General features: G+C 36.3%; 1 protein-coding gene across 2 annotated transcripts; it reads left to right on the top strand.

Moving 5' to 3' along the window:
- The first annotated feature begins 364 nt into the window (after positions 1 to 364).
- Positions 365 to 12,366, top strand: hhatla (hedgehog acyltransferase like, a). 2 transcript variants are annotated; one of them, XM_028471972.1, is made up of 13 exons: positions 365 to 832; positions 2,246 to 2,381; positions 5,392 to 5,459; positions 5,548 to 5,661; positions 6,048 to 6,068; positions 6,284 to 6,478; positions 7,372 to 7,581; positions 8,429 to 8,600; positions 9,366 to 9,510; positions 9,603 to 9,638; positions 9,714 to 9,915; positions 11,145 to 11,286; positions 11,479 to 12,366. In XM_028471972.1, exons 2-13 carry the CDS (start codon positions 2,276 to 2,278, stop codon positions 11,601 to 11,603), a joined length of 1,536 nt encoding a protein of 511 aa, XP_028327773.1. In that variant the 5' UTR covers positions 365 to 832; positions 2,246 to 2,275; the 3' UTR covers positions 11,604 to 12,366. The 2 variants fall into 2 exon arrangements, with proteins under 2 accessions (XP_028327773.1, XP_028327774.1); XM_028471973.1 differs by lacking the exon at positions 6,048 to 6,068.
- The last annotated feature ends 163 nt before the right edge of the window (positions 12,367 to 12,529 follow it).

The raw sequence follows: 12,529 nt of genomic DNA, 5'->3' as shown, positions 1-12,529 counted from the left end.
TAATTACAGAGTAAAATAACCTAAATGTGAAACGTATGAGGTCAAGATCAGCTGCCATGAAGAGCAGGTGAAGTTTTACGAGTTAAATTCTGTTGTATTTCCTCATGAGAATCCTCAGAATTGATTTTCATCCCAAATAGTGTTGATTAGACCTGGGCAATATTGATATTTCTATTTTGGCGATATAGAAAAATTACAATATCGTCTATAATGATGTATTTTTATTTTATAGCTTATTTTGTATGAAAAATACAAATTTTGGGAGTCACTGGTTTTCACTACTTCTTAGAACAGCATGAAAATTAGCTCCACTACAGAACTCACTCACACGTGTTGTCCCTAGGAAAAAAAGCCAAAAGTGCCACATATTGTGCAACTGCTAATAAATGTGCCTGTGTGGCATTTTGGATCAGCAAATATAACCCTGCATTGTCTTTTCAGTAAAAACTTTGAGTGAAAAATATCGAGAATTATATTGTATATCGACATTTTGAGCCCTAGTGGTGATGCTGCTTTTGTGTGTGATGTATCTCCCTGGTGTGAGTGGACCACCCCTCACTGCGGTGCAGCAGCCTAGTGAAGGATAAATATACCCCCCCCTTCCTCCTCCTCCTCCTCCTCCTCCTCCTCCTCCTCCTCCTCCTCCTCGCTTCGTTGAGACGCATCATCCTGACTGACTGAGGCTGAGTGCAGGCAGTGGAGCAGCAACACCACCAATGAATTAAACCTGCTGCAAACCCACCTGCTGTTCACTGTTTTCTATGTACAGGAGCTTTTTTTGTTGTTGTTGTCACACTTCTGCCCACTACTGAGAGCGAGGAGCGTTGACAAGGTTGGTGTTAAAGTCTCTTGTTTCTGAACATTTCAAAGCTTGTGTTTCTCCACTCCTCTGTGTTTGCTGTGCATGGTGGACAGGATTTGTATGCAGGACACTTCTTTGCAGGGTCCATGGTCACATCCCAGCACTTCTCAGTCCCAACTCCTCTAAAACTTCCTCTCACACCCTCGTGTGCTGCTGTGTCTAGTTTCATGATCTGATGCACCTTTCTTGGTCATTTAAAGGCAGCCCTTCGTGGTTATTCTGTGTAGTGAGTGGAGATCATATAGCACTACAGCTGCCCTGCTGCACTGCACACCAACTGCAGGAGCTATAATAGGAAGAAGAGCTTGGGTTGCACAGCTGACAGTGCTGATTCCGAGCAGACAGGGATCTGCAGTCCCAAATAAGTCCCTGAACATCTCACAGTTAAATGAGTGAAATGTCACTTTGTTAAAATTCCTCGAATTACACATGTGTCATTAGTGGTCCTTTATGACTTATGTGTATCACTATTCTATTGTGTTGAGTGTAAGATTAAACATCCTTTACATTTACAAACTTTAAACATGACGCTATAGTAAGAACTCTGTCACCACTTCAAAATTTTCGTTGACTAAATGTATTTTAAGTGACAATAACTAGACTATGACTATTTTGTTTTTTTAAATTGTTTTTTTTAAGTTGACAAAAACTACATCAAATAATGGTTGTATTTTCATCAACTAATAAAAAACAAAACTGTAACTTGTCACATGGACAAAATCCCATCAGAACTCATGTGATTATGTGGTTTTACACATTGATCACATCTAATCTGTCTGTGATTATTTGCAAACATTAACACCATCTAATATCACAATGATTAATGGTAATTGAATCTATCTTTAAAAAACCAAAAAAAAACCAAAGCATAAACACTTATTCTTTATAATTTAGTCAACTATATCAACTTTTATCTGTTGATGTTTATCTGCCCCTTTTTCTGTAGCTCTTTGAGATTGATAAATGTTAAAAGTGCTTTATAAATTAAAGTTATTTTTAACACATCTTAACTACACATCTCAGCTCTGGAAGCAATGGTATAAGTGTGTTTTTAAAAACTTACTGTTAGACCTTTTTATATGTGTTTTTGTGTTTATTTGTATGGTTTTATGGATCCCAAATGTGAAATAAAGGTATCTATCTATCTATCTATCTATCTATCTATCTATCTATCTATCTATCTATCATATCTGTAACAGATTTAGTCGACTAAAATGTTGATGTCATTCAGTCGACTAAAACTGGACTGTAACAGGAATAGCCCTGATGACTACATTTTGACTTTTAGTCAAAAGACTATGACTAAAATGTGTCCTATAACCATGCTGTTTGACTTCAGTTATTATGCCTGTATACTATGTGTTAAAGCTGATTACTTTTCAGCCCCACAGGCGTCCAGTGGTCAGATTCAGCATGGGGATCAGGGCTGCCCTCCCCAGATATGAGCTGTATCTCTACACAGCTGTACTTGGTGGAGCCTTGATATGGGCATGCAGTTGGATATTTGAAGCGTCAAGTGGTATGTGATGACAAGAGAGAAGCAAGAAGGCTTTAGCGTGCAATGACATAATGTTACAAGCTTACAAAGCTGCGTTTGTGGCAAAAAGATGTTCAACAATTCCAGTGAGTTCATTAAAAAATATGTGGATTTATTATTTCCTATGGCTTCAGAAAGCAAAGGAGATAGATAGGTAGATAGATAGAACCTGAATAGAAGGCAATTAGCGGATGAAAATGGACCCTAGAGATGCACGAGGCTATAAATATGAAACTATTAAAGGCCATCTAGTTTTTTTCTAATTATTTTTACAGACAGACAGACATGATGATGATGTGACAATGCCAAGCAGCCAATAAAAGACCCTGTTAACGCTGTTTTAAAGATATACTGTATATATTCATATGCATAATCATTCATTTCACATTCACATTACATGTAAAAGAATTGATTGACTAAACTTAAATAATAAACTTTGTTTTCCCTTCAAACAGGATACGTTTTTAACATCAATAGAGCGAGTACACGGCACATCAGATTAGTGTGAACACACCCCATAGCTAAACAACACCGACACAACCACATTTATTTGAAACACGCCGAGTAAGCTCATTAACCAGACCCACCATTACTAATAATAACACAAGTAGAATATTTGATTGTCTCATTATGTTTTAAATCTTCTTGAGTTGGATTTTCAGAGAAGTAATGCAATAGTTCACTGATTATCTTTATTCGTCCATTCAAAATTCAGAGCACATATTATATTTTCAGCATAGTAAATTAGGGGGATCCGATATCGGTCCGATATCAGCCAGAAAACGAATATCGGATTTCATCGGATTGCATCTAAAATCTCCGATTTAAGCGTTACGATAAGTTTTTGTTGTTTTTGTCCCCGCCCCCAGTTGTTCCCACCATAAACTGACAGTAAAAAATAACTGAAGTAAACTTGAATTGTTGACTATTGTTCTATGTTTGAGTAACATCACATGATCAAGCCTTTTCTAACATTCCACGCTACAAAATAAGTAATTAAAGTATTTATGATTCGTGCTGATAACGTATCGGATCGGTATCGGCCAATACTCAAGGCTGCAATATCGGTATCGTATCAGAAGTGAAAAAGTTGTATCGTGACATCCTTATTGTAAATGCTCGTCCAAGCTCTGGAAGAGGTGAAAGATCAAATATAATTACTCTGGTTGGTCCTTAACCCTCTTGTTATTACCCTCAAATATTACTAACATTTATTTACCCTTGGGGTCAATCTGACCCCAGAGATGTTTTCAGAAAATTATTGACCAAAGTTTTTGTGTCAGGCACTTTGTTTATTTGTTGAAAACATAAATAACTCCTTGATAATGAAACCATGACCTGTTCTCTAGCGCCACCATCAGGCCAAACCTTTAAATTAGAATGAATTTTTATCTTGAATCGTTTTCATCCAAATCTTCTCAAATTTACTGACAATATTAATGACCACACCAGTATGAACCCTTTTCTGCAGCGCCACCATCAGGTCAATGGGGATTGTAAGGTTATACATGGTTCATCACACACAGACAGACACGTTTTACACAGTTAAAACAGCTTAGGGTCAAATTGACCCCCAGAGGAACACCAATGTGTGCAATATGTGTTCAGCACAATGAAAAAATATCATCATGATCATTTGATGCTTACTCAATTGTACCCATTAAATTAGAAAAAGTCATGAATTATAAAGCAAAAATTAAAAAGCAAACTATTGTTTTTTTTTAAATGATGGTTAAACTGACCCCAAGGATAATAGGAGGGTTAAAAGACTAAATTGATGCTGCCATCAAAAGTTAAAAAAATAAATACAGCTAAAATCTTGGAGCCATGCACAAATAATCTCAAATCTTATTTATTTACTTTTTTTTTTTTTTTACAAAAAAAATAAAATAAATAAATAAATAAATAAAATTATATGTGAGAATTAACACCCTCCAGTTATCGCCTTCTCTCACTGATCTGAATGGACTTAGTGTATTCTGGTGACCAGTACCGGATGTCACAGCACACGTTGTGAGGCCGAGGAGTCTTCATCCTGCTCTTTCCTTCTCTCCTTTCTCTCTCTTAAGATGGGCTTGTATGGCTCTTCTGTCTGTGGGAATTTAAAAGGTCCAGGTCTGCATGCTACAGTAGAAGTGTATCCTGGTAATAGAAACATAAAGAGGCTTTCCTCTGACGAGCTTTCACGTTTAGATGTCCTTTTTACAGCCATTAGTGTAATCATTACACACTGCATGCTGGAGCTGATTGGAGTGCCAATCACATTTATGTCATCTCAGCATCCCTTATTATGCTGAGATGACAGCAAATGATGTTTTAATCATTTCTGCACATTGTCTAGTTTGCACTGTAGATTAATCTCCTATCAACATTATGACAAACTAAAAGTCAACACTAACCACAAATTTAGAAAACACATGCTGTAATATAGCGTTATATAATATCCTACTCCTACATCCTCTACCCCAGGGTTCTTTCAACCTTGGTGTCATAAAGTGTCTAGTAATAAAATAAAAATATGTATTGTTTAATACATTTTTATTTTCATATTTTGTCTTGTTGTTTTTTTAAACTGTGCAAAATCAATAAATAAAAACAAATAAGATTAAAATAATAAATTAATTGTTTATTATTCTTATTTATCTATTTTGCAAAAATAAAAACACTACATAATATCACAGAAATAGATATGCAGGAAGAGGCAGAATGCTCAAATAGCTTAAATAATTATTATTCCTTTTTAAATTAAAACACAATCTCAAACTTTATTATATACTTTCACTTTCTCAAATATAAATTTATTTCAAATAAAATTTAGTATAAAAATATCTGAGCTGGCGCATTGTCAAATTGTGTGGAAGGTTGGGAACCTCTGCCTTACCCTTGTAAAAAATAAACCTTTTGTAATTGTGAAAGCCATTTTATCTACTGTTTTATCAAATCCCATGATTGTAAATGGTTTTTGTTTTGTTTGCGTTTCTCATATATTTAGAAAATATAAACAGGAAAACATTCAAAGGGAACGTGAAACCAGGATGGCATTACGTAGGCAGGAAAATGGTGAGTTTATCATTTGTTGCTGGACACAGATAAGCATCAGCAGGAGATTCTCAGGACTCACACATGCTTTCATATTTGTTATTCACAGGATGTTGCGGACTTCGAATGGGCAATGTGGTTCTCAACATTCCGCAATCATATCCTTTTTGCTCTCACCGGTCATGTGATCTTTGCAAAGATCTTCACCCTGGTAGCTCCAAAGGTGCGTATACGTGTGTATGCGTGATGTGTGTGTATGATAATAGGGTGAAAGCATGTATTGTTAAGCATTCATCAGTGTTCCCTTTGACAACAAATTTTGATTTATTTCTATTTTAGTGATCTAAAAAAACAGTTATGCCTTAATTTAACCTTTAGAAACCTTTTACATTGAGTTTTTTGTTGTTGTTGCTGAAATTCAACACAATGTAATTCTATTTCCATTCTGTGTATGTATATCCAACAAGAATAACAAACTATACCCGATGCATGCATTGTTCCTGCTTGCTGTTTGCTGACTGATTCAGACAGCATATTATGATGACATATTTAAAACAGTTCTATATGTTTTAAACATGTTTTTTGTTTTGTTTCATGCATACAATGAAGATTGGTATAGATGGATGTAAGGTAACAATAAAATAATTGTTCATATATATCATCTGTCACATGTTTCATTTAAACTGTCTGTGTGTGATCCCATTCTGACTCTAACTATTCCATCTTGATGGATATGCAGTTTTTTGTTTTTCATTTCCTAACATAAGTGGCAATAATCATAATATTTGTGCTGTAGAAGTCATTGTGGTTCTCACACTGATGTCGGCCTCTTCTTTTATCCACAGCACAGATCATTTATCTTTGGCGTGTACGGCAGTTTGGCGGTCTTGGTCACAATGGGCTGGACCTTCATGGCGATGGTTCTGTCCCATTGCTTCATCCTCTACAGCGTTGCTCTGGTTAAGAAGAAGTGGTTGTGCTTTGCTGCTGGTCTCAGCACGTTGGCTTCCCTCAAGCTGGAGCCGTATAATTCCTGGCAGGTGAGTGAGACAGACATCCCCACATTGAACATCAAACTATGGTCACGAAAGAGGTGTGACCAGTAGGGATGTAAAGAGGAATCGTGTGGCAGTTAAGAATTGATTCAAAGGTGCCACGGTTCACATTGATACTCATACTACTTTTTTTTTTTTTTTTTTTTTTAACAGCAGAGGGCGCTATCTATTTAGAATTTGAAATTCAGGTCGCACCACCGTGTTTTAAATCAGAAGTGTGGAAGCATTTTTGCTTCCCCAAGACAAAATGAAAGAGGTGAGAAAGAAAGAACATGTGAAATCCAAGATAAGAGAGGCTCAGAGAGGAAAGATAGAAACAAGAGAGAGAGAATGAAAGCCAAGGTTTGTTTATTCACATTATTTATTTGATATGGGATTTGTTTTAAAGTCTAATTGTTAAGGCACAAAATTCATTTTCAGTTGCACTTTTAAAAAGAAAAGGAACTTTTATGCAGTTTTGCATAGTTTACTGCAGAGCCAGAATTTAAATGAATAGGCTTCTTCTTCATTTGGATTATTTCTTTATTTATGTCATTCAGGATTTATTTTTAATCAAATTGCATTGATTTGCTTAGTTTAGCAAGGGATTTTTTAAAATAGTACAGTATTTTTTATTTTTTCAAAGAAAAAAAAAAGAATATTTCTCAGTCATTTGTCTACAGTCTCATTTTGTAAAATAAATTGTGAGAGAATCGTATCGTGAATCGAATCGTATCAGGACTTGAGTGAATCGTTACATCCCTAGTGACCAGTCAACAAATCAGATACACTTATACAATGCATTTAAATGGTAGGATTGTGAAGCTGGTACTGCCATGCTGCTGATGTAGTTGTCATGGTGATGCTGAAGCTCCTACTTGGTCTGATTCATCCTGCAGGAAACCTTGGTTACTGGTTCTTTCGATTTGCAAGACATCCTCTTCTATGGAGGCTGTGGCTTCAGTATTATGCGCTGCATGAGTTTTGGTTTGGAAAACTGTGAGAGAAAAGACGGCAACTACACGTTCTCCGACCTGCTCAGATACAACTTCTACCTCCCGTTCTTCTTCTTCGGACCTATAATGACCTTTGACCGCTATCATGCACAGGTGAGGTTACAAAGAAAGGGTATAGCATTTCTTACATGGGGTAGCACAGAAACGGATGGGATACACTGTAACTGTGCCTAAACAATGTTGTTTGGCGTCTTCACCATTTGTTTTGGAAGAGGACTTTGTGTTAAAAGTGCATTATTGAATTGGGTCCCTGTGGAAATGCCAGCAGAGGAAAATGGTTCTACCAATAAACTTCAGCAAAGCCTCTAGAGCAGGGGTCTCAAACTCATTTTAGTTCAGGGGCCAAATATGGAGCAGTTTGATCTCAAGTGAGCCACAGATTTTCTGCAGGAAAATGAGTGATTTCAACATTATTGTGCCCTAGTTTGAACTTCTAAGTATGAATAAAATACAAAATATGTAAGAAACCGACAATATCCAAGCAGTAAGTGATAGATATCAGTCCCAACAGGATCTTCACTTTAAATTTCCTTGATTTTGATTTCTGTTTCATTAAGAGAAAAAAAATATGTGGTAATTTAAGGTAAAATTGAAAGATTTTTTAAGAATGGTGAGTTTTTTTCTAAAAATTATTGCCATCATACAATATAAGCACCACGAGTGTTGAGTTTCATTTACGCAATGATTCATGTTTTCTCTGTGGGCCAGATTGGATGCTCCAATGGGCCGGATTTGGCCCCCAGGCCAGAAATTTGACACCTGTTCTAGAGAAAGAATTACCAAAAGACAAACACAGATAAATTACTGCCCCCTGGCTTTGCTCCTGCTTACTATTATATCTATTAAACTATTTAATCAAACAAAGTGACCGTACTAGACCAAGTTCTCCAAAACGCATCACAAGCTTTAATTTATTACATTAAATTGATTCATTTTACAGGCAAACAACGTTCAGTTGACCCGCAAGGAGAGAGAAATGTGGAACATCACCACCAAGGCCGTGTTACACCTGGGTATTATTCTGCTGGTGGATGTATGTTTCCACTTTCTTTACATCCTCACAATACCTGGTGACATTAAGCTGGTCGTCAAACTGTCAGACTGGTGTCTGGGTAAGTGAACAGTAAGTCAAATTTACAGTACATTGGCCTGACAGGGTAATTTTGGTCTTAATTGATTTTCATCTACACCTACGTTGTCAAAGTTTATAGCTTAGCATCAATTAAACTATCAGAATGTTGAAAGAAACCAAAATCAAACAAATTCTTTTTTTTTTTTCTCCTGAAATGTCAAAATGTCAGACATTTTATTATATTTAAGGCTAAAGTAAACTTGGAAATGACACAGTGGAATATTTCTGCACATGTCTTTCAACAGGAATGACAAAAGAAACCGTAAATGTTGTACGAACAAAGAAAAACCCATTGTTGGAAGTTGTTGGAAGTTGGAAGTCTTTTACGAGGCTAATCGGGATAAACTGGGTTATGACGAGTTAAGCAGTTAAGGGATGAAACCTGTCAGGTCTCAAGGAGAACATGCAATCTCCTGTTAAGTCTGGGTAGGATTTAACCTGAAATATGCAATTATATTCTTCACCTCTGTGGTGGATCTGATGGAAATACACTAGCTGATCTTCAAGATTCAACATTCTTTATTTGTCACACACAGTTATGCACAGCTAAGGTGTAAGAAAATGTATTTTTGGACTACCATACAGTTGCAATAAAAAAATGTATATAAACTTGTGTTAAAAAAAACAAAAACACAAACTATACAAAGAAATATTTTTTTATAAATAAATTAAATAAACAAAACTAACTGCTGTTGCACAAAAGGTGCATGTGTTGATCAGCTTGTCACATTTTCGTCCCTTCCAGCTGGATTGGCTTATTCAAACCTCGTGTACGACTGGGTGAAATCAGCTGTGATGTTCGGCGTCATCAACACGGTTGCTACTCTGGACCACCTTGACCCTCCTCAGCCTCCAAAGTGTATCACGATGCTCTACGTATTTGCTGAGACGTACGTGTGGCTCACAGTTTCATAATTTACTTAATGTCTTTCTTTCCTCTTTATACAATTAATAAAGTCATGAACTTGTGTTTTTCTTGCAGGCACTTTGACAGAGGAATCAATGACTGGCTGTGCAAGTGAGTGATCAGACTTTACTGCATACGTCGCCTTTATCACTGTGTATATTAAAAAATGGAGTTGAATTTTCACAGGTATGTTTACGATTATATCGGCGAGGATCACACAAAAATCTTCAAGGAGCTTCTTGCGACCATCTGCACTTTTACCATCACCACCCTGTGGTTGGGCCCATGTGAGCTGGTTTACATCTGGTCCTTTTTCAATTGTTTCGGCCTCAACTTTGAGCTCTGGGTGGCCAAGTTATTCTCCCTTCCTCCGTTTTCTACCCTAGAGGTGAGAGTCCATGAATATTTCTGGGTTTTAGTATGATTGCAACTTCAGGATCTCACAAAAGTGCATTTACCATCACACAATTATACAATAAAGTGGACAATAAATCTAAACTGCTGTAGAGGTGTTATATAAAAGGCTTCGCTTTTCAGAAAAGCTTGTGATTAAATTGATTTTTTAATTTTTACTTTTTATGATGTTGTTCCTGTTGTTTTAGCTTATCCTCTGTTCTGTACAGCACTTTGTGATTTTTATCTGCGAAATGCGCTCTATAAATAAAATGTACTTACCTACTTACTTACTATAACTCCAAGATATTTCTACAGTATTTTTGGTCCACTTCAATTTCTACGAATTTGTGCTGAAACACAAGGAATTATGTAAATGTTTTATTGAACAAGTCATTTTATTCTCCAGCTACAAGACTTCTGCACGTCAATAAAAACCTTGTATCAGTGACAATTAGATTCAAACCACATCACACACATGTTAAGCAGCCTATTGAATCATGATGAACTACCAGTATACTGTATATAGCTTGTGATCTTAAAAAAAAAAAAAAACAGCTTGCGTGTTTAGAGCACATTCTTCACGTTATGTATCACGTAAAGCAGTTGGAATGCTCATTGGTGAGTATTTGATGAGTAATATTATAATATTGAAGGTTGTCCCAATACAATATTGAAATCAGATATTGGTGCGATATCAGCAAAAAACGAGTATTGGATTATATCGGCCTGTATCTAAAATCTCCATCACATGAATTGTTTTTAATTTATTCATAGAGCTTATTTTCTATAAGAGTCTTCAATTTTTTTTGTATACTATTAAATTGTAGAATATGCTTATGTTTAAGTTAAACTACAACTTTAAATATATATATCTATATATATATTTGTTTTTGTTGGATTCATCAAGTTTATTTTTCAAGATTAAAAAAAAAAAAATCAATTATTATTAAAATTTATAAAACCCATTGGTTAATATTAAATGGATCAGTTTAAAAAAAAGATCAGTAATAAAAGTATGTAGAATCCGTGTTGATATTGTATTGGAACAACATTGGTATCGACCAATTCTCAAAGAAGTAATATCGGTATAACATTAGAAGTGAAAGCGTTGTATCGCGACACCCCTAGTATAAATGGCTCACCACCCATTACAATATGAAGCAATGTTTGGTGTAATTTGGTGTCAGATCCCTGAATGCCGCTGTGTGTTTCTCCTTTCAGCGAGCAATGGGTGAAGCCATGTCACGAAGGATTCGTGGGCTTTTCAATGCTGCCAACTTCTGGGCTATTGTCCTCTACAACGTTCTCTCCCTGAACAGCTTGGACTTCGCCAAGATGGTGGCAAGAAGACTGATTTTTAAAGGTGGGAAGCAAAAAGATGACATTTTGATGACAACAAAGTGGTTGAAAGATCACGAAAAGATGAAAAATGTCACGAGCACCACTTTAGCACCTTTTTATGGCTGATTCACAATCAAACGTCTACTTACTTTGGTTTCACCATTACTTCTTTTTTCCACTTCTTTCTATATCCTCCTTTTTGGTTCTTTCCCAGGTTTCCCTCTGTCCACTCTCTCGGTGTTACTTGTGACCTATTGTGGTGTGCAGCTGGTGAAGGAAAGGGAGCGACAACAAGCCCTGAAGGATGAGCCGGAGCCGGTGAAAGAAAAGGCAGAATAATGAAAAAAGAAAAAAAACTGAGCTTCAACAGGCCGTCACATTGGTCCATCCTCGGTATAGAGATGTGTAAGAGAGCAAAATTGCCAGAGTCAGCACATACAATATGACAGGTCGTCGTTTTGCTCATGTTTTGCAAGAGAAAGACATCGTTTTGAACTGTGAATGTGATTCTCCTAAAGTGCACTTGCTGTAGATAATCGCCAAACTTTGCTAGGGACTCACTGATGTTGCATTTTGCAGCCTTTTTTTTTGTGTTATCCAATAATCCAAACTGAAATTTGTTCAAACTGTCAGAAAAGATGAAGCTATATCTATACAGAACTAGAACTGTAGTCATTTTTTGCATGAATTCAGCAAGCGTTGGGTTTTTACTTCTAATAAAAGGATTAAACTTGAAATCAAGTTGGTACAGTTTACACACTGATGAAAATAGTCAAATGGTGCTGTGGAGTTTCTCCACATAGCTTGCAGCTGATTGTCATGTACTATTTTTACTATACTGTCACCAAACAAAAGAATGTATGAGGTTGTCAATGATTAAACGATTGTAGTCCGCTGAGATTTCTCCACCTTTGTGTCGTCCATGAGAGATGACCCGACAGTAACTGAGGTGTTTTCTCTACATATCTGCCACAACATTGTGTCTGTTCTGAAAGTCTTTGTGAGGAAGTTGACATCTTGACCTGCCTGTCACTGAAACCTGCTGCTTTGTCAGTGCAACACAGCAGACAGAGACACACTACACTTACTGGGTGATATATTTCCCCACAGTGCAATTTTCATTAAATTGAGTTTGTTTGAGAAGTTAGATTTTTAATAAAGTTATGTCTGATTCAGACTATGAGTTTTATTCTGTCGGACATCAGAGGTGACAAGTAACAAAGTACAAATACTTAGTTACTGTACTTTGGTAGTTTTTTCGGATA

This window comes from Gouania willdenowi, chromosome 17 (assembly GCF_900634775.1).
Source record: "Gouania willdenowi chromosome 17, fGouWil2.1, whole genome shotgun sequence".
Classification (NCBI taxonomy): domain Eukaryota; kingdom Metazoa; phylum Chordata; class Actinopteri; order Blenniiformes; family Gobiesocidae; genus Gouania; species Gouania willdenowi.
The sequence above is the reverse complement of the archived record's forward strand: the minus strand, read 5'-3'. Positions and strand labels throughout refer to the sequence as shown.